The following is a 23485-nucleotide window of genomic DNA, read 5'->3' as shown; positions in this document are numbered from 1 at the left end:
TTATTGAGATGTTATACCTCTATCTGTTGTACAATAACGTCCTTATTGAGGTGTTTCTTTATACCTCTATCTGTTGTACAATAATGTCATTATTGAGGTGTTTCTTTATACCTCTATCTGTTGTACAATAACGTCCTTATTGAGGTGTTTCTTTATACCTATATCTGTTGTACAATAACATCCTTATTGAGGTGTTTCTTTATACCTATATCTGTTCAGTGTTGTAAAATAAAGTCCTTAAAAAGAGTTGTTGGTCTTACAACATGTACTATTAAATTATTTTGTTACAATTGCAAATACCTTAGACAGTTGTCTGTCGATCTAATTCTATTGTTAAATTAATTCCTTATAGAGTTGTTTGTCGTAAGTGTACTTTTTTGTAAGATTAAGTCCTTATAAAATTGTTTGCTATCTTCTTATTTTATAAGAAAAAGTTCTCATATAGCTGCTACTTCTCTTGTCAGACAAAGTCCTTATACTTGAACAGAGTAGTATCAGTTACTTTTGTTTTAGAATTCTTGTGCTTCATTGATATTTTATTCAGTTTAAATAAAAATAAAATTGAGAATGGAAATGGGGAATGTGTCAAAGAGACAACAACCCGACCATAGAACAGACAACAGCAGAAGGTCACCAACAGGTCTTCAATGCAGCGAGAAATTCCCGCACCCGGAGGCGTCCTTCAGCTGGCCCCTAAACAAATATATATACTAGTTCAGTGATAATGAACGCCATACTAAACTCCAAATTGTACACAAGAAACTAAAATTAAAAATAATACAAGACTGACAAAGGCTAGAGGCTCCTGACTTGGGACAGGCGCAAAAATGTGGCGGGGTTAAACATGTTTATGAGATCTCAACCCTCCCCCTATACCTCTAGCCAATGTAGAAAAGTAAACGAATAACAATACGCACATTAAAATTCAGTTCAAGAGAAGTCCGAGTCTGATGTCAGAAGATGTAACCAAAGAAAATAAACAAAATGACAATAATACATAAATAACAACAGACTACTAGCAGTTAACTGACATGCCAGCTCCAGACTTCAATTAAACTGATTGAAAGATTATGTCTTCATCATATGAATATGTTCATTTCACATCTACATAGGGTCCTTCCTCACTGAAGTTGAATTCAAATTCTACTGGGATAAAGTTTTTTTTTACACATACTAGTACATGTATGTTGTTTACTAAATAATTTCAGTGACAAGGCAATCTTTACAATCCTGAATTATCATTTTTATGCCCCCGCCATTGTGGAGGGGGCATAAAGTTTTACCCTTGTCCGTATTTACGTCCGTCTGTACGTCCCAAAGTTGGTTTCCATTCTCTAACTTTAGTTTCTAGAGTTATGCCCCTTTACAAATGGAAAAATTGCTGAATTTTTTGTTTCCGTTCTCTAAATTTAGTTTGCCTCAACCAAATGTTATGAAACTTATACACAATGCTTATTACCTCAAAATACAGATCAATTTTGAATTTTGGAGGCATCACTTTTACTGTTCTAGAGTTATGCCCCTTTACAAATGTAAAAATTGATGAATTTTTTGTTTCCATTCTCTAACTTAAGTTGGCCTCAACCAAATGTTATGAAACTTACTGGGTATACACAATACTTATTACTACAAAACTCAGATCAAGTACAAATTTGGGTAGCATCACTTTTACCATTCTTTAGTTGTGTCCCTCTATAACTTTATATGATATGCAAGCGGGGGCATCATCTGTGTCCCATGGACACATTCCCCATTTATTTTTTAGTAACCTGTGTGTACATTTTGCTGTTATGTTATTTTGTACTGTTTACTTTTTTTTATGGATTAAAAGAAATGGGTAATGCAATTATTTCTTGAACATCCATAAATTTGTGGTATACCTACAACAAATGTACATAGTAAATTGATAAATCCAAGGCCACTTTTAAGAAATTTTTTGTTTGATGTTGCCTAATCATGCCTTGTACTGTTGGGTAGGTAGTTCGCGAATTTTTTTTTCGGCCAACAACATTAGTTACATGTTTGCATGTAAGACAAGAAAATAATGTTAGAGCAGGAAAAAATCTTTAAAAAATAAATTTGAAACAATTTGTGTCACAAAATTTTTATGGTAGGCTGCTTTTTAGGTGGGTAGGTAGGCAACATCAAACAATCTAAATTTTATTATTGTCCCAATGTATTTACTTTGTATTTGTATTTTTGTTAAATAATCAATTATATTCTTAAATTGATACCATTACATAATAATGATTATCTTAATTAAACATATACATGTATACAGGTGTATACAAACTATTATACACATAGTTTTATGGCTTTGATCTTTATCAGTTGAATACACATTCAGATGATTTTCCTTTGATCTGGTTAATTGATTAAGTGTTTGTTACTTGATCTATAAGAGTATACAGTAACATGGATAAAATTTGGAATAATGATCCTGATTATTATTTTAGGTTCTTTTTGCCTGTGTCGCCAAAGGCTAAAGCAGGTTAAGTAATCCCTAGATTTCATCCGAAAGAAAGAAAGCTTTCATGAAATTTTCTTGGCTTCTATGAAAGGGAATGATTTGGTCTACAGCTTGATAATGTTGAGTTGTAGTGAGTAACCAATTTTTGCATCTGCCATGAAGCCACTACCTGTTTGCCAATAGTTTGAAATTTGAGTGACAACACGCATTGTACAAGGAAAATTTTCATCAATGTTTTCTTGGTTTATATTGAAGTGAATGATTTTAATATTTGGTCTGGGAATGATCAGTTATGCAGGTCCATACCCAGTCTTGGTCTTGTTTGTATGAGCAGTATGCACCAAAATCTTTTCCAACTGCTATTCAGAAGACCAATATTCCGACATTTTTCTTGTGTGTCTAAGCAAAGTTTTGCAAATTCTTACTAGTCCGAATAAAATTTTACTAGTCTGGGGCATCGGACTAGTGGCTAATGGTGCAGAATGTATGAGAACTGATTATGGATATTTTTTTCTCAGATATTGGGTCTAGTGGTTGCACATTACATTTAGGACTGTTATTTAGATACCCTGTCATAGTCTAGATCCCTCTAAGTTTGGTTCTAAAATGGTAAGTCATTGTGAATTGTAGGGTTTGTGGCATTATTGTTTCTCATTGGTATCACATGTATTGGGTGAATACCATAAAAGAATTGGGAAATTAGATTTCTATGAAGAAGCAACTTTAATTCACCAGGAATCCTTTTGATCAGTTCGAATCAGTAGCTTCACATGTTTGAATGGTTCTATAGTTATGCATGGGAAACATGGTAATAGGAGCCTAAATCCCAAAAAGTGTTTGGGCACCCTTTTTTGAGGAAAATGTTTAAATTTTAAAGTTTATGTCATTAAGACTGAAAATTATAAAAAAAACAAGACACTCTCAGTGCCAGTTCTTGACTGTTTTGAACAACAGTAGAAGTTCACAAGTTCTCATTGTCGTTATATAATGATCCCTTAACTTTATCACCATTGATCTTAATAAAGTCCATTCATTCACACTTTAAAAATATTTATGTATTTGATCCAATGTTACATCATAACTTTTAATTACCAGTTAAGTTGTAAGGCCCATGAAATATGTGCTAACATAAATATTTATCTTTGTATTAAAGCAGGGTTTTATAAAAGTCATCAAGGTGTTTTACGTAAAATGAAGAGTTGTTCTTGAAGTTTTAAACATTTATTGAATGTTTAAAATCAGCTCAGGTACAATTAATTTTTTCCCCATGAAAACATTCAGAAGTTTCAGTGTTTCCTCCTAAAAATAAGAAAATCCAAATATTGTTATTGACTTTTCCCTTGCAGGCTTTCAGATCATCTTTGCCTTGTTAAAAAAGAGGGACGAAAGATACCAGAGGGACAGTCAAACTCATAGATCGAAAACAAACTAACAACTCAATGGCCAAAAATAATATTACATTTTAATCATATATGTATATGTAATTATCATGCTTTCTTATATAATAAACCAAGATGTGGAATTTATATTTGAGAAGACAGCAGAACTTGCTTGGAAAGACACCTTTTTATATCTATATTTGCTAAGAGTTCATTATCATGATTATATAGACACAAATCCAGGTTACATTGCCATGAAACACTTGAAATAGTTTGTTACAAGAATTAAAAAAACAGATAATAAAGCATATAACTATAAGACAATATTTAAAAAAGTTTGTCTCCCACCCTCAGTTCTAATGGCAGTTTTATGAATGAAATTGATTTTGATTCGTCTCAGAGTTGTGGTTTTGAATATTAATTTTAGTGGATTTCTTTCATCTAAAGAATTCCTTTTATGAATGTATAATGTATATTTTGAATATTTGCATTTAAGGCCAATATAAATTTATGCTTTATCAGGTTTACATACAGAAAACTATGATTCTATAAAAGTAAATGAAATACATGTAAAAACAAAAGCTGTCTTCATCTTCATGTTTATCGCTTTCGGATGATATATTTATCCAAAGATTTCAAAAATCTTTAGAATAGATTTGTACTTAGGGGCATCAAGATCTAATCAATCCCTCCTACTTCTTCAGACAACAATAGTAATAATAGCTAACAATTTACCAGAAGTATTTTAATGACACCATGTTATAATTCTTCACAGGTAAAAACTTGAATGGGCCACTGAACTTGGAGAAAAACATTTACATGGAAGTGGCAAGCTAACAGCAACAATGAAGCAGTCACCTTAAACATGTAGGTATATATATATATATATAAAACACCTGTAATTAACCTGATCAGTCTGATAACTATTACTTATGTAGTATTGTGTCATTTTATTTAGTCTGCCCTAAGACTGTGCATAAGCCATGTAAAAGTTTGTTTATACCTGTGGGGACTTTCTCAAAACATAATAAGATAACTGTAAATGGTTAAAGGAATTATGAACTATAGGATTGAAATTTTTAGCATTCCATTTAAATGCAAATTGTTTATTATGTAACTGTAAGTAAAAGTATTAGTATATGTTTTTATCTTGTTTCACTATTTACATATCTATATGTACCTGAAACCTTAAGTAGCAACAGGTAGTAGTAGTGATTTGAGTTGGTTACTTGTGTACTTCCCACATAAACTATTTAGACAACTTAGTAAAAATATCTCTGTCTGAATATTCGGTCATCTTGTATGTAAACGAACCACTTGAAGATTGAAACTTATAATGTAAAAAAAATGATCACTGTATCCTGAATACATAGATCATGTATATAAATATATATCAATAGCTTATTATTAACACCATGCTGGGGAGAAGGATTACCTTTCATTATATATATTAGTATTATTATCAGAAAGAAATTAATTCAATGAATATTCATGAAGTTGAAACTCTGATAATTAAAGAAAAACATGCTCTATGTAAGAACACTTCTAACATTCCTTTGAATAAAAAGAGACATTACATGATTACATAATACAAATTATGCAAATACATGTTAGTATCTTATCATACTAAGGTATAAAACATCAACTTTACAATGCAAATGCATTAATGAGTATTTTACTTTTTAAAGTTTTATTTCATATAGGCTGGCATACAAGTACATTATTTGTGAATTATTTTAAATTTTGTGTGAAAGATTCCGATGTCAGTTATAGATTTAAAACTTTAAATTAAAGGTAAGGATACAGCCATATAAATATATATTTCAGTAGCTTGCATTGTGTATGTGCTTGGTTATCAATGCAATTATATTTAAATGTGTATTTTTGAAGTACAACATTTTAATGTCACTGTATGACCTTCTTTAACATCTGTGGAGTTAATGTCACTGAGACAGCAACCTAGCAGCATTAGTTTACAAAAGCAAGCATTTTAATGTCACTGTTTGGTCTTCATTGACATATATAGAGTAATTGTCACTGTATGGCCTGATCAACCCAGCAGCATTATTTATTAAAGCCCTAAGCTGAATCACAGCATTTGGCTTTAAATGTCTGTTTGTCATAAATGTAGATAAACATATATTCAAATATAAAATGTAAAATGTTTGTGCCTTCAAAGATAAAACAAACGATTAAATTGTAAATTTTCATCAAGGGCACCAAATTTTCAGATGAAATATGTCTAATACATGTACATTGTAATGATAAAATATCATAATACATTGGCATTTTTTTACAGTTTTTTTTGTCAAAAGAAATAGGTCAGAAAAAAGTTCCAATGTCACATCTTTATTAGAATGCATCATACAGTTTGAACAGGACTTTATAGTCATACATATCTCTATGTTCCTTATCCCAACTAATCCTCTCAAAGTTTTAATGACCAAAAGTGTTTTATCTTAGAAACACTCATAGAAGTTCACAGGTTAGGAGAATTTTAATTTTATATATGTACAACATTGCAGTACAACACGTAAGTTAGGAGAAGAACAGTTCAGTAAGGGATAAACTTTCAACTAAAGATCTAAATAAAAAGTTCCTATCCTGATATAGACTGTTAACTTATCTTGCTAGTCACTCACAATTGTTTTTTGTAGTCTCGTCTTTTCATTGCTCTATCATACAAAACTATATTTTACACATTGTATTGAGTGGCCTGTTTTAAGTGTTTGAAGTATTCATCGCATTTATATGTGGAAAATATTCAGGTTGGCGATGGGAAATTTTTGTCCATTAAGATTAAACCCCCCTCATAGCAAACTAATACTGTATTGTGATAGACGTAATGCACTATTGACGATGGTATCACCTGTGATCAGGTCATAAAATGACAGATTAAATATTGATAAATCTTAATTTATGATAAATCATAAATATTGTCACCTGAGCAGCCAGGTAAAATTATTTACAGTGTATGAGGAAGAGTTATTGTCCATTATCTACATAAATAGTAGCAAATCTGATGATTTTATATAAAAAGACAAACATTTACTGGTACACACATATTTCCTTTCTAGAATAAGGGTTTGTTACATTAAAATAAATTTTGTTTTGAAAAAATTATCAACAAAAAAGGGATGTTTGTCTTCACGTTTATTCTAGTCCACAATGTTGGAAAGGGTCCATTGTTGGAGATGCACATAGACCTAAGTGAGCGACACAGGAGGCGCTCTAGTTAAAAAATTTGCAGAATCATAAGACAATTATTCTGTTAAGTCCGTCACCTGGGGGCAAACCCATTGATATTCTATTTTTTCAGTGCCTTTACATTCCATTTGTATATATAGATGATGTACAATACACACAAGATGACACTGGACTTTGACCTGCATGAAATATTCTGCACTGGACATTAAGCAAACAACAATTAATCACAAAGTGATACAGTAAAAAATGTCTTCTTGGTGTTTTTTTTTCTCAGTAAAAGAAGGAGATTTTCATTAAATCAAGAATATTTCTCTGTGTATTTGATATTTATTTTTAAGAATTCAATCGCTTCACATCACCACTCACCAGCTATCTCAATAATTCACTCAACACCAGTTGTAGTGAATCACTGTCTTTACTGTACTTGTTGAGGTTTTGTTTTGAATAATATTTGATAAAAACTATAAATTTGTACCACATATGCTATTTTCCATTAGGATAGGAATGACATGAAACAAAAAATTGCTTTTACATCTGTTTCTTTTATTTTAGAAATAAAGAATGCAGTACCAGGGAAGTGTTCAGAACTTGTCTCGTCAAACGAGTCAACATTCACTATCTCAACCACAAAGCCATGACCAACAATATCAACAACAGTATTCATTAGGGAGACAAAGGGCAGGAGGTCAGCCTTCACCATATGTATCACGCCGAGGAGAAGATGACAGGCGATCACATGACCAATTACATCGTGATGACAGAAATGCATCAAACAGTAGTTATTTGGGCAAAGTGGATAATCTTGCTATGGAAAGAAATCAAAGACATCCTGAACAAAGTTCATTTCACAATGAATCTTTTCCTAGACATGCTGCTGGTGACCATTCCACACATCAGTCGTATCCACAGTACAGTCTTTCAAGTGATCCAAGACAGAACCTGTCTTACGAATCAAGATCATCAGATCAAAATGTACCTGATGGAGTTCGTGATAGGTATGATCCTAGAGTAACAAGACATGCAAGTCAACGTTCTATGAATTATCCAGATTCAAGGGAACAAGCAGGACAAGACATGTCAAGAGAAAGTCACAATCCCAGTGTCTCACGTCATGAAAGTCAGAGATCATTGAATTATCCAGATCAACAGCATCACCAGTCTTCTCATGCATCTCATTCCCATTTGCCAACAGAATCTCCATATATGTCTAGACGACAGGAACCATTGTCTGCTAGACGTTCCCAAAGCCAGATGTCTCCAGTGTCTCAAAGACAACAAGGAAATTTCCCAAATGTGTCAAATCAACAGATAATATCAGCCACTACCTTGCAGAGAGATCCACCATCTCGACAGCCACCATCACCTCATGATGCACAGGGTCAAGGTTCAAGGTCACAGCAAGATATTCCACCTTCACCTTATATGTCTAGACATCAGGGGGGTCCAGCAGAGTCACCATATATGTCAAGACACCCCAGTCAAAGATCAGTTGGACAGAGAAGTGACATTCCTAAACAATCAAATGTTTCAAGACATGAAAGTCAAAGATCACTAGTTTCCCCTCAGTCCCAACCACCTTATCATGTATATCACCATGATGGTCACCAGCCATCATCTGCTACAAGCACATTAAGTCGTCAACCTCATTATCAGCAGGGAGCACAACAAAATGAAGCTCCTTCAGCCACAAGTACATTGCTTCGTCAATCACATCATCAGCAACCACCTCATTTACATGAACTCCCTTCAGCAGCAAGCACATTGAGTCGGGACTACCAACAGTCAGGAAAAGCTCATCAGTCTCAAATTCATGGAAGTCAAACTTCTATAAGTAACAGGCCTGTTTACACACGACAAGATAGTGGGCCTCCGCCTCCATATCAGATTCACAAACGACAACATTCCAGAGATCAAGAGAGATATGGTGATCAGGAGAATAGTGATACAATGCGTCGTGAACAAAGTTATCTTCAACAGTCAATGAATGAGGACCAAAACAAAAACATTTCTCAAATTGCAAGATCTCAAAGTCAAGTATCTCATCACCGCTCAGGTGATCCTAGAATGACACCAAAGTTATCACGTAATGAAAGTGAAAGATCAGTGGCACGAACACAGCAGAGTGGATATAGCCAACATTCCAGAGCTAGCAGTCTTTCTAATTCACATCCAATTCCTGATGGTAAGTGAAAATACAAATAAAAAGTATAAGATGTACCTATAGCACACAAAATAGCTGCAAATCAATATAAAAATTTTGTTTATTCCCCTGCCTTGAAGTTGAGCTATTGCGATCATTTTACTTCCCTCATCCATCTTCTTTTTGTCTCATAACATTTTGAAAATATCAACCAGACAGAATGTAGATGTTACTCATGTGTAATCAATGAATGTCATCTATTTTTATGCTCTCAGAAAATATTTTTTGGTAGCATAGAGTAATTGCTTTGTCCATGTGTTTATCTGTCCATGTGTCTGAGGATTTCGGGATAACTTGAGTATCCCTTGCTTGATTGGAATGAAACTTGTACAGATAAAAGATTTGTGGGCAGGAAAGAAGCCTTTTGATTTTGGTTAAGGTCACCATGACTAAAAAAAGAAAAAAAAATGAACATTGATGGTAAGCAGACTCCCTTGCTTAATTAGAATGAAACTCATGTAGATAAAAGATATGATTAACAGGAAGAAGCATATTGATTTTGGGGTCAAAAGGTCAAAGTCAAGGTCATTGTTTCTAATTATAGAAGAAAAATACAATGGTATTTCTTTAATAAAATTTCCAACATAATGGGTAGTTTTCAATAGAATGTTTTTGAATTCTGGAAACTTACAACATTGTTATGTATGTATTCAATTAAATATGTCAATCGTTTACATAAGTTTACCAGATATTAACTTAATTGATCAGCACACATCAAAGACATAAAAAACAAATCACCAAAAAAGTAAATATTTTCTTTATCTGGCCAAGCATACTATTTCAATTGCACCCTTTAAATACATGCCAGCCACTTTATTTTCCTTTTCTGTGAATAAATGTGGTGTTAGGGGAGCATCTGTTGGCAGTACTAACTTTTTACTCCTTTTAAATAGGACTGAAATATCAATGTTTACTTTATTGAAGTTAGCACTCAAGTACATGCTGGAATGTTATGAATAATTTTGAAAAAATTACCCTTCTTAAAAAAAATCTTATTATTTAAAAATTTGTACAGTGTTGTCAATATGAAAGCAATTGAATAAAAGATGTTAACATTTTTTTCTCTATCTACATGTGTAATTTATAATTATTGTTTATTGCAGCCAGGGCAATGGAAGCATCACATATAATTGACTTACTTGAAAAAGAAATAGTCTATCTTACAGGTTTGTAAACATTCAGTTGTTACATTTCCTAAATTTTACATATACCTGTATTAACTAAGTTTCAAATGAACTAGAGAGCACAACTTTGTATATACAGCTGATATCATAAGATAAAATCTCACAAATAAATTGCAATCCTGCATCAAAAGTTAGTTATTGTGTGAAAAATCTGGACTGATCATGCTGTTATTGGGGATCAAAGATGGCAAAGAGAACCTGAAACTAAAATGTTGACCAGGATATTCTTAATGTAAAAAAGATATTAAATACATTTACAATAATGAAAGCAGTGGTAAATTATAATATTGAATGCTTTCAAAAGGACTAGCATATTCTGTGTAGGAAATTTTGTTCAAACATTTACAAAGGATTTGTTAAAAAAATACCTATACAAAAATAAATAAAGATCATAATACTATTTATGAAAACATTTACCTAGAGCTTAATATATTTAAGCATTTTCCATGCATTGAATTCTCCTAGACAGTTCTTTGTTCCATATATAAAACACATATAAAAGTTAACTGCATGTAGGAAGATTTTTGTAATAGATGAAAAAGTACATGTAATATCATAACAAATGAGGTTACCAGTGAATAACTTCAAACTTTAGATATTAAATTTGAACATTATTCACAAAATGGCAAATATATCATATCACACAGTCCACTTACAAAAGAACTAATCTAATATGTGTATAACATAGATAGGTAAAGAAATTTAAACTTATCAGTTGCATGTTCCCATAACTTTTTTATTTGCAGGTGGTAGAGATAGACAAGGAGGCCCAGTTGTAACTTTCCCACCCCACAGACAACAGCCAAACTTTAATTCAGAAGATATCACCACATGCATGAACTATCTGTCACAGATACCAAGGTTAGTTTCTACTGGAAGAAGGCATATATATGAATAGAAAAAGATATATTGTACACATCACAGAGACAAGAATTATACACTAAACTGATCATGAATATCTACTAATTTTTGGTTTTCACATAACTATAAAATTTGTTATAATAACAGTTAACATATAAACAATGTTTTTACTTACCATTATTTGGTGTGCATGGTTAAAACATCGAATTAGTATATATTAAATACTATAAATTCCAAAATTATTGCGATATTTTTGGTACTGTCAATGCGAAAAATGCAACAGTATCAGTAATAATAAAAACTTGCATTCATAATTTCCGCAGTGATTTTCCTTCACAAAATTTGCATTCCCATTAATTACATCTCATATTTTTACCAGGAATCAGTGATTAATATTATATAAATGCACACATTAATTTCTAAATTTTCAGTACTGTTGTACTAAAATTTCTAAAATATAAATCTAGCAAATTTGCCATCTGTTTCAGTGAAGAATCAAAGAGAAGGGGAATAACTGTTGTAATTGATAGTAGAGATGGTTCCTGGTCCAATCTGGTAACAGTATTAGGATGTTTAAAGGTAGTGTACTTCATTTAAGACCTTGAAGTATTATGTCAATTTTTATATCTCTGCTTTTTCAGGACAACATCCAATCTTTGATTGCTTTCAGATACTTATTTCAGAGTATCATTTAACCAAACTTTTTCAGTGAACTCTGTCTGAGACTACAAAATCACAACTTCTTCATATTCTGGATATTTGGTATCGAGCTTTATTTAAGTTAGATAAACTGTGTAATACATTTTCAGATCTCTTGCTCATCAGCTGTCTGTTTACTGAATACTTGTACTTCTTACATGTTAAATATATTTATGTTAAGTTTTCATCAACTATCAACCATATCTTCTGGATATTTTGTAGCAAGCCAGGAGTCAGTTTCACAAAAAATCTTACGACTAAGATTGATCGTAAGTATACTGAATTGTTCATGACTTACGATCAATCTTAGTCGTAAGTATTTTTGTGAAATCAACCATTTGACATGTTCTAAAATCCTTCCCTCACCCTATTTCTTGTTTAAGGAACAAATGTGTGTCCTTAAGTTGAAAAGAGATTAATGAAATTTTCAGTCAAAAGATCTGCAATATTTATTGGTGACTAGTAGCTAGCTTACAGTACATCAGGAGTACATGTAACTACACTCGTAGGATTGTTATGTTTTACAGACTTGCCTTAAAATGGTCTATATGAATTAAAGATAGAAATGATAGCAATTCAAAATCATTTTTATTTCTGTGTTGCAATTAAAAACTTAAATTTTGTTGTGTGATTCTGTCCATAATTTTTAGCATGTTTTTTTTCTCTCTCCAGGAATCATTAGGTGACTTACTTAAACAAGTACTGGTTGTGAAACCTGACAGTCATGCTGAAAGACGTCCAAGTAGTAATAGTTTTAGAAGGGACAGACCAAATATAGAGGTAAACACCTTTGATTATCAGTCCTTTCAAATTTGGTTTAAAATTTTAATTTGATAATCAAAATTGCTGCTGATTTGCCAAAAGTAAATTGTATTGTATGGAAGTATCTGGTCAAGCAATTATTAACACAAAGATGTACTATATATATATATATATGATATAGGAAGCTGTTAAAAAGGTAATCACAAATTTAAAAGCACTTCATTAAAAAAAAAAAGAACAGATGTGTTTAGCATTTGAAATTACAGTGCCTAGAGATTGCTTTATTATTGAATTGTCATTTCAAGTACAATGCATTACAAGAAACATTGAAAGAGATGAAGTACTTGGATTTTAATGTTACATTTAAGGAAAATAGCTACCATCTTTTGGTGGGTATAAAATGCACTCATGCACCCCCTTTTTCACCCTTGAAACGAGAAAAAAAGTTTCTTCTTATGCTTTACGTTCAGGGACTTTCTGGAAAAATCCCAACTTGAAACTCTGTATAATGTGTCCATTGAAAATGATTTCTTTTTTGGAGACAAATTGAACTCCAGTCCTGATTGATTACATGGTAATGAAAACATTGTTACAGAATAAATAATTTAGCAAACGATGTTTGATTCTTTATTGTTTCCACGGATGTGTTTGATTGAGAACAACAGGAAGTGTTAAATCGGGAGGTTGTTTAAATGCAATTCGTAGTCGGTGAATGTTGTATGGAATAGGTAATCATTATGAATATTCCTAAATAGACAATAAATAAATAAATTGTAATATTTATGTTGATAAATTAGTGCTGAAATAAATTTTAATCTCTGCTCATTTTATTTATTGTTTTTTGGTACTCATTGAATCGTTTAATCCGGATTATCACACTCTTATTAAATATCAATAAGGAAGTCTAATCGTCGTCAAAACAAATCAATTGACAGATAAATTTTGTTCTTTAATCAAATCAGTACAGTTTACAAGATGGCATTGACATGTCTGCATATATGAATTGTATGAAGGTTTTTTAATAAATGTTACAAAGAAAAAAGACATGTTTAAAATCATCACTTTATTCAACTTCACAACCGTTAAAAAGTCACATGACACGTGATCACCTGATACTACAAAAGTAAAAAACAATGGCAGTGGCTCGTGTTTCATTCAATTTTCATACATTTACCTTCTGTATTCCATGTTAGAACACATATACAAAGTAAGTAATAAACTTGAAACACCTACACTAATTTGGCCATTGACAGAATCCTTCATCTCTAATTTGGACATGATCAAATGCAACTTCCAGGTGGCAGCGGAGAACACAAGAAAACGCAAAAAAAACAACTTCTAAAGCATTTAAATGATTTTTATTTGCATATAACATTACAAATCAGATACAAAAGGGTACAAATATACATGTAAAACATAACAACAATCAAGTTTATGCTACGAAAATATTTTCCTCCAGACCACCTGGTTTCTTGATCGGAATTCAGCCTGAAAAAAGTGTCAAGAACAGTGTAGCCATACATAATATGCACCACCCTTTTCAGAAATCATTCCCAGGGTAAAAAACCTGTGTACTATACACACCTAAAGACGGTAATTTCCATTGTAGCTTAAAACTTATAACAAAAACATTATAGGTAATAAGTTTACTTTCTGTTTCAGCCTCAGTTTGTTTCTGTGAATCGTCTGTATACATTTGTTGACAGGAACCAGTTGACAGCTATGTTTGATGGCACCCTGTCCTATCGTCATGATATTTGGTTGAGAAATAGACTAGTTAGTATATTATTTAACCTTTGGAGGATGTATACCGGTTTATCTCTGTTTGTCTGTAACACATTTCTGGTGCATTTTCTTAACAACTAGATTTTGTACATATGTGGCACCTAACTTCCTCTGGTTAATTGCCGTATCGTGACATGCTTTCAGTTTCTTAAGTATTTGACTTCCTGTTTGGCTAAAACTCATATCTATTAAGAGGATAGGAATGCCCTTTACCGTCAGGTGTCAAACGGTCATTTTAAGCTTCCGTTAGCGTCAAATTGGTTAAAATTTTATCTTGATTCGTCAAAATATTCTTATCGTGATTCGTCAGATGTCTAAAATAATCATCCCTAACCGTTATTTTTGGAAAGAATTTAACGTGATTCGTCAAAATCAGTTGATTTTTTTAATGTCATAAAAAATGCACATTTTATCGTCATACACTAAAACTTACCGTTAACGTCATTTGGTAAGATTTTTTTACCGTTATTTGTCACGAAGGTACCCCCATTACGACCCTCTTTAAACCCAAGGTATATAATTATAGTGAGCAAAAGTTCAGAGTACATTTTGTCAATCCTATTTAATTTAGTAACAATTGATTTTAGGATTCATTTCAAAAGGAAATTCAAAGTTTACTTCAAAACAAAAGACCCAAAAATATATTTTTAACAGTACATGATGCAATTTTTGTATCAATATAGTTATATTAAGAAAAGCTAATTTTATTATAATTGCTGCAAGAAAGAAATAAAAAATGAAATTGTTTGGGGTAGAATTTCTGATGACAAATATTTAGATATTAAATGAATTGTTTCTTGAAAAACTTAGAAATAAACATGCAGATTACACACTATGATTACAAGAAAGTATTTTGTACTATCAGATAGAGTGGTCTGTGTGATTGTGGGCAGTAAAATACTGTTTGAGAACTCACAAAACAAATATTTTAATTGATGTAAAACATTGATTTTGATTTAAATTGACTTTGTAGGACCTGGAGAAGTTTATCAGAGAAACAAGAGCAGCATCTAACCACTTAGACAATGTAGAATATCAGATACATCAAACACTGAGCAGACGAGAACCGTCAAGTCCTTTAGAGTCAGCTAGACAACACAAACATTTACAACAAGAAATATTACATGTTCCTTCTCAAGTTATCAGGGATGGTAAGTCTTTTATGATATATACTGCAGCTGTTCTATTTGCGCAGTCAAATTGCATTGACCGTATAATCATTTGTGATATACAGTCACTGACCATATATCGCCTTGTTTATGACGTTAATAATGCGTTTCCGTAGAGTTTTATTTAAGATGTCATTAAAAGTACAGGTTCGCGGAATTTTTTAAGTCGTTTGCTCCAAATTCTAAAATATTTCATTAGGGAACAGTTGTAGGAGTTGCAGTATACAAAGAATAACCATAAATTGTCTCAAAATATAAATTTTATTTGTACTCGCCTCAAAGCAGGTTAGAACTGCTTGTCAAAGCCTCGCTTTCTACCTGTTTCTAAGCCTTGCACAAATAAAATTTATATTTGGAGACAATGTATGGTTATTCTATATACATATGACAGGAAATATTACATGTCCCTTCACAAGTTATCAGGGATGGTAAGTCTACTAGGATATGTATGACAGGAAACATTACATGTCCCTTCACAAGTTATCAGGGATGGTAAGTCTATTAAAACAAATACGTATGACAGGAAATATTACATGTCCGTTCACAAGTTATCAGGGATGGTAAGTCTACTAGGATATGTATGACAGGAAATATTACATGTCCCTTCACAAGTTATCAGGGATGGTAAGTCTACTAGGATACGTATGACAGGAAATATTACATGCCCCTTCACAAGTCATCAGGGATGGTAAGTCTACTAGGATACGTATGACAGGAAATATTACATGTCCCTTCACAAGTCATCAGGGATGGTAAGTCTTCTAGGATATGTATGACAGGAAATATTACATGTCCCTTCACAAGTTATCAGGGATGGTAAGTCTATTAAAACAAATACGTATGACAGGAAATATTACATGTCCCTTCACAAGTTATCAGGGATGGTAAGTCTATTAAAACAAATACGTATGACAGGAAATATTACATGTCCCTTCACAAGTTATCAGGGATGGTAAGTCTACTAGGATATGTATGACAGGAAACATTACATGTCCCTTCACAAGTTATAAGGGATGGTAAGTCTATTAAAACAAATACGTATGACAGGAAATATTACATGTCCGTTCACAAGTTATCAGGGATGGTAAGTCTACTAGGATATGTATGACAGGATATATTACATGTCCCTTCACAAGTTATCAGGGATGGTAAGTCTACTAGGATACGTATGACAGGAAATATTACATGTCCCTTCACAAGACATCAGGGATGGTAAGTCTACTAGGATACGTATGACAGGAAATATTACATGTCTCTTCACTAGTCATCAGGGATGGTAAGTCTTCTAGGATATGTATGACAGGAAATTTTACATGTCCCTTCACAAGTTATCAGGGATGGTAAGTCTATTAAAACAAATAAGTATGACAGGAAATATTACATGTCCCTTCACAAGTTATCAGGGATGGTAAGTCTATTAAAACAAATACGTATGACAGGAAATATTACATGTCCCTTCACAAGTTATCAGGGATGGTAAGTCTATTAAAACAAATATGTATGACAGAAAATATTACATGTCCCTTCACAAGTTATCAGGGATGGTAAGTCTACTAGGATACGTTTGACAGGAAATATTACATGTCCCTTCACAAGTTATCAGGGATGGTAAGTCTACTAGGATACGTATGACAGGAAATATTACATGTCCCTTCACAAGTTATCAGGGATGGTAAGTCTACTAGGATACGTATGACAGGAAATATTACATGTCCCTTCACAAGTTATCAGGGATGGTAAGTCTATTAAAACAAATACGTATGACAGGAAATATTACATGTCCCTTCACAAGTCATCAGGGATGGTAAGTCTATTTAAACAAATACCTATGACAGGAAATATTACATGTCCCTTCACAAGTTATCAGGGATGGTAAGTCTACTAGGATACGTATGACAGGAAATATTACATGTCCCTTCACAAGTCATCAGGGATGGTAAGTCTACTAGGATACGTATGACAGGAAATATTACATGTCCCTTCACAAGTCATCAGGGATGGTAAGTCTTCTAGGATATGTATGACAGGAAATATTACATGTCCCTTCACAAGTTATCAGGGATGGTAAGTCTATTAAAACAAATACGTATGACAGGAAATATTACATGTCCCTTCACAAGTTATCAGGGATGGTAAGTCTACTAGGATATGTATGACAGGAAACATTACATGTCCCTTCACAAGTTATAAGGGATGGTAAGTCTATTAAAACAAATACGTATGACAGGAAATATTACATGTCCGTTCACAAGTTATCAGGGATGGTAAGTCTACTAGGATATGTATGACAGGATATATTACATATCCCTTCACAAGTTATCAGGGATGGTAAGTCTACTAGGATACGTATGACAGGAAATATTACATGTCCCTTCACAAGACATCAGGGATGGTAAGTCTACTAGGATACGTATGACAGGAAATATTACATGTCCCTTCACAAGTCATCAGGGATGGTAAGTCTTCTAGGATATGTATGACAGGAAATTTTACATGTCCCTTCACAAGTTATCAGGGATGGTAAGTCTATTAAAACAAATACGTATGACAGGAAATATTACATGTCCCTTCACAAGTTATCAGGGATGGTAAGTCTATTAAAACAAATACGTATGACAGGAAATATTACATGTCCCTTCACAAGTTATCAGGGATGGTAAGTCTATTAAAACAAATATGTATGACAGAAAATATTACATGTCCCTTCACAAGTTATCAGGGATGGTAAGTCTACTAGGATACGTTTGACAGGAAATATTACATGTCCCTTCACAAGTTATCAGGGATGGTAAGTCTACTAGGATACGTATGACAGGAAATATTACATGTCCCTTCACAAGTTATCAGGGATGGTAAGTCTACTAGGATAGGTATGACAGGAAATATTACATGTCCCTTCACAAGTTATCAGGGATGGTAAGTCTATTAAAACAAATACGTATGACAGGAAATATTACATGTCCCTTCACAAGTCATCAGGGATGGTAAGTCTATTTAAACAAATACCTATGACAGGATATATTACATGTCCCTTCACAAGTTATCAGGGATGGTAAGTCTATTAAAACAAATACGTATGACAGGAAATATTACATGTCCCTTCACAAGTTATCAGGGATGGTAAGTCTATTAAAACAAATACGTATGACAGAAAATATTACATGTCCCTTCACAAGTCATCAGGGATGGTAAGTCTATTAAAACAAATATGTATGACAGGAAATATTACATGTCCCTTCACAAGTTATCAGGGATGGTAAGTCTACTAGGATATGTATGACGAGAAATATTACATGTCCCCTCATAAGTTATCAGGGATGGTAAGTCTATTAAAACAAATACCTATGACAGGAAATATTACATGTCCCTTCACAAGTCATCAGGGATGGTAAGTCTATTAAAACAAATACGTATGACAGGAAATATTACATGTCCCTTCTCAAGTTATCAGGGATGGTAAGTCTACTAGGATATGTATGACAGGAAACATTACATTTCCCTTCATAAGTTATCAGGGATGGTAAGTCTTAGTAAGTATTTGGTATGAAGTATTAGCATTAGCACATCTCATATCCATGGAGATGATTTGCCCCCTCCCCCCAGTCATGGACTACACACTTTGAAACTTTTGCATATTTTAAATGTTAAAAGTTTGTGATTAGGACATTTTAAGGGGAACCACTAGTGTTAAATCAAGGATATTTTGAAGCAATTGCTTTAGCATTAGGGAAGTTGTTGATTGGCCAGGTCGAACCAAAGACTTGAACATTGGTATTTGCATTTAGGATTAAGCACAAAGACTTGTCGTCTCAGAGTTGGAAAAATGCTTCTTGGTAAGGTGACATGTCTTCCTCTGGACTATTATGAGACAGCAACCCGATACCAAAGAAAACCAAGACATCCTCTGAACTATTATGAGACAGCAACCCAATACCAAAGAAAACCAAGACATGTACAGGTCTTAAGTCGATTTGTTTTTCATTCTTTGGTTTAGAAACATTGTCCTTGAAGATACCATTCAGAAATCTTTTGATGCTTTATTTCCAGTTGAAATCATGCAATATTAGTTTTGCAGAATTAGCTGTTGCAGTGATAGAGTTTTATGAATTTGCAAATTACGCACATCTTAAAATTATTTAGTGATTGCATATACAATGAGTTGACATTTTGTTGTTCACAAGTTCTTAAATGTGAATTTTGTAGGTAAGGATCTGTTAAACAGATTACACCATCAAGAGGAAGTTGTAATACCTCCTGGTGAGGAGGAACATGTGAGTACCTTAGACCACCTAGAGGCACAGAAACAAGTGAAAAGACTGATCCAATATATGGAGAATCGTATTGAAAAGTTGGAGAATCTGTTGGAGGACCAGGATAGATCAGTTATCACTAATCAGAAGTTTGAGGATTTACAGAGACACATCAAAGCAGTAAGTATCTGAAAGGGGAAAAAAATCAATGATTTTACAATCATAAAAAACCTCCTCTGTAATCCTGTGGTAGCATGCCCACCTTCAGTTGTAGTATGTCCAAGACATGATGTAGTCACCTTATCCCTAACTAGGCTCATAGATGAGAGTCACAATAGGGATAAAGTGTTTAAAGTTAGTTTATGTTGTATTTATCTGCTTCATTTGCGATATCCACATCAATAATTTAAGTTTCGCTTGGTTTGTCTCTTAAAATGTAGGTATCAATTCTATATCAAAATTTAAAAAAAAATTCTCAACTGATTTGTATTTTAAATCTGGTTATGTCATGTGTATACATTCATCATCAATATAAAAAATCAAATCAATAGAGATGATATTGACATCTTGGTTAGTCAGTTAAGGGTTATAGGAAGGATCACTGGCTGGGTTAAACCAAAGACTTGAAAAGTTGTATTTTCAAATGCTTCACTAGTAAGCACACAGCATTTAGGTGTAAGAGCAAAGACTGGTCGGCTCGTGGTCAGAATTATGTGTCCAAATAGGATATGCCTTCCTGTGGACCTTGTTTTCTAGCACATGAAAAATCTGGCTCAGGATGTCTGTATAGTACAAACCAGGGTTCACAATTATATCATGTCAACATGTTCTGATGTGCATGTAATATTTGCCACTGGGTGTTAAACATGATCCACTCATCCATACAATCATGAAAACCTTTTTCTATGACTGTTACTGTGGATTCATTTATTTTCATGGGTACCAATTTTCGTGGATTGAGGAATACTTGCATTTTCGTGGATATTTGATTTCCTGGTTTTTCAAAAATCTGCATATAATCATACAATAAATTTGTTATCCGCTGAACATTTAAATTTGTGGTTTCTCTGTACCCACGAAATCCACGAAAATTGGTATCCAACGAATAACAATGAATCCACAGTAAGTGGAAACAGATGTAAATACAGTCGACTCCACTTAATTGCATACCGCTGAATAGCATAATTCGGTTAATTGCATAGTTTTCTCCTGCACAAAACCATTTCCCATTCATCTAATGTTAAATTGTCCGGTTATATGCATAGCTCTACAAGTGGCCTTTCGGTTTATTGCATAAAAAATTATCGCCATCTAGATATGCTTGGTTAAATCTGTCGAAATTTTTGACTGGAAACGGCAAGTTGGTGGGTATATTTTTCTTGAATGCATCATTATTTTCATTATTATTTCATATTTACTTTTGTGTTATTCAAATAAAGTTTTAAAACAGTTTCTTTCATGTTTATATGATTGAATTTGATTTGAAAATAAACCTCGAGATCTACACAGGTAAAGTTTCCCATGTTCTATTTTAAGCCTCGAGGTCATAAAAATGTCAAACAGGTAATTGTTGTAAAAACACTGATCATTCTATCTAAAAAGGTGTAAATAATTGATTGGATTTCAAACATTGTCCATAGATTACATTTGGGATGAAATTCAAAAACAATAACGCCTGCTAATTATCGATCATTATCCAATGTGAACTCTCATAATTGGGCTTGGGGTGATCTGCATTTATGTTAAATATTACAGGGCATTTATATATGGTTAAAGAATTTTATACATCAATCATTTAATTTTAATATATTTTGAAAAGAGCATTTACTTCTAATTATTATATTTTCTCACTTTCAATACTCGTGTCCAGCAAATAACCCGTATAGGGCCCCATTACTGCTTTGCATATACGAAACTAACGAAGTTAAATAAACAGTGTTACTTCACTCTGCAAGCTGTAAATATTGTATATCAAAGGCAGTTTAGTACACATCTATTGTTAAAATGATTATAAACTGTGTAATTTTGTTAAACAGTTTATTTTAATCAAAGCGTAACAATGTACATTGTACATACGGGTCATAGAAACAAATCTATTTTTAGAACGAATTTATTTTCGAATCCCAGGTAAACTGGTAAAGGAAACGTCTGTACGCAAATAAACTAAAACAAAATGTGTTTATAATCTTTATTGAAATAATACAAAATAAAATAACATGTATGACACTAGACATATAACTTTTATTAGAATAAATCAGCATTCAATATGTTGTAATTGGATTATAGACGTTCATCTTTCTCCAGGGATTTCCTTTACTGATCTGTTCTATCGATGTTATTTGACTCCGTAATTTGGCATTTCGGATATAAGCATAGTCCGCTCTATTTCATAATTTTGTCTGACAAATAGGCTATGCAAATAACCGGAATGTACTGTAGTTGTGACAGATTTTGTTTTGAGTAGGCTCAGGATATATTAGTTGTTGGTATTTGAGGATTTAAATGAACATATCATAACAATTATATAAATTCTTGTCTATTGTTGAAGACTGTATGTTGACTTTCAATAAAAAAGGAATGATCACAAACAAAAAAGACTTATTGAGGGTACATTTGTCAACAAAAGAAGCTAACATCATGCATGGCTGCCATTGTTTTTTAACCTCTCTAAATCTATGTAGATTGGAAAAAATCATATGAGTTAATTTTTGATAGGTTTTGAGCTGGATTTTAGGACCAGGAGAAAAATTGTTGGCATCTCAGACAGATATTGGGGATTCTTATGAAACAGCTGATGTTTTAAGGAAACGACATGAGGAGCTAGAAATAAAGTGCACAGTATGTATAGGAGATTATTTTATGTAGCAGAGGTAACTTTACAAAAAAAGAAAATTACACAGTGCTTATGATACCTTGAAAGTCTATTAAATGGATGCTTTCCATCTGAAAAGACTTCTAAAGCACTAAATCAATGCGACATTAAGATAAGAATGAAAAAAAAATGAAAATAAATTAAATGAAGAAGTTAATTCTATGTTGGAGGGATATGTATGTCCAAGTATTGAAGGTTTAAGTGCTAACAAAAAGAATTGAATCATCTAATGAGCAGAGTCCAAAGTGAGTGCTTACACTCACAAGTAAGTTTTTATGCCCCAGCCGTAGCGGAGGGGGCATTAAGTTTTACCCTTGTCCGTCTGTACGTACGTACGTACATCCGTACGTCCCAAAATTGGTTTCCGTTCTCTAACTTGAGTTTGCCTAAACCAAATGTTATGAAACTTATACACAATGCTTATTACCACAAAATACAGATCAAGTTTGAATTTTGGTGGCGTCACTCTAACCATTCTAGAGTAATGCCCCTTTATTAATGGAAAAATTCCAAAATTTTTAGTTTCCGTTCTCTAACTTAAGTTGCCTCAACCAAATGTTATGAAACTTATACACAATGCTCATAACCACAAAACACAGATCAAGTTGAATTTTGGTGGCGTCCCTTAAACCATTATGGAGTTATGC

At 32.8% G+C, this 23485-nt stretch overlaps 1 protein-coding gene across 1 annotated transcript in view; it reads left to right on the top strand.

Annotated features, from left to right (window-relative positions):
- Nucleotides 1-23485, top strand: part of LOC127718789 (titin-like) — a 319779-nt gene that overhangs the window by 4740 nt on the left and 291554 nt on the right. Inside the window, exons 2-11 of the mRNA XM_052224839.1 lie at nucleotides 4625-4716; nucleotides 7609-9238; nucleotides 10360-10422; nucleotides 11187-11301; nucleotides 11790-11880; nucleotides 12673-12780; nucleotides 14425-14538; nucleotides 15521-15698; nucleotides 19920-20146; nucleotides 22682-22804. Of these exons, the coding sequence (XP_052080799.1) occupies nucleotides 7618-9238; nucleotides 10360-10422; nucleotides 11187-11301; nucleotides 11790-11880; nucleotides 12673-12780; nucleotides 14425-14538; nucleotides 15521-15698; nucleotides 19920-20146; nucleotides 22682-22804 (2640 nt within the window). The 5' untranslated portion in view covers nucleotides 4625-4716; nucleotides 7609-7617. The remainder of the gene's footprint in view (nucleotides 1-4624; nucleotides 4717-7608; nucleotides 9239-10359; nucleotides 10423-11186; nucleotides 11302-11789; nucleotides 11881-12672; nucleotides 12781-14424; nucleotides 14539-15520; nucleotides 15699-19919; nucleotides 20147-22681; nucleotides 22805-23485) is intronic.

This window comes from Mytilus californianus, unplaced genomic scaffold, assembly GCF_021869535.1.
Source record: "Mytilus californianus isolate M0D057914Y unplaced genomic scaffold, xbMytCali1.0.p SCAF_10, whole genome shotgun sequence".
Lineage (NCBI taxonomy): Eukaryota > Metazoa > Mollusca > Bivalvia > Mytilida > Mytilidae > Mytilus > Mytilus californianus.
Note: the sequence above shows the minus strand (reverse complement) of the source record. Positions and strands in the feature narration are given on the sequence as shown.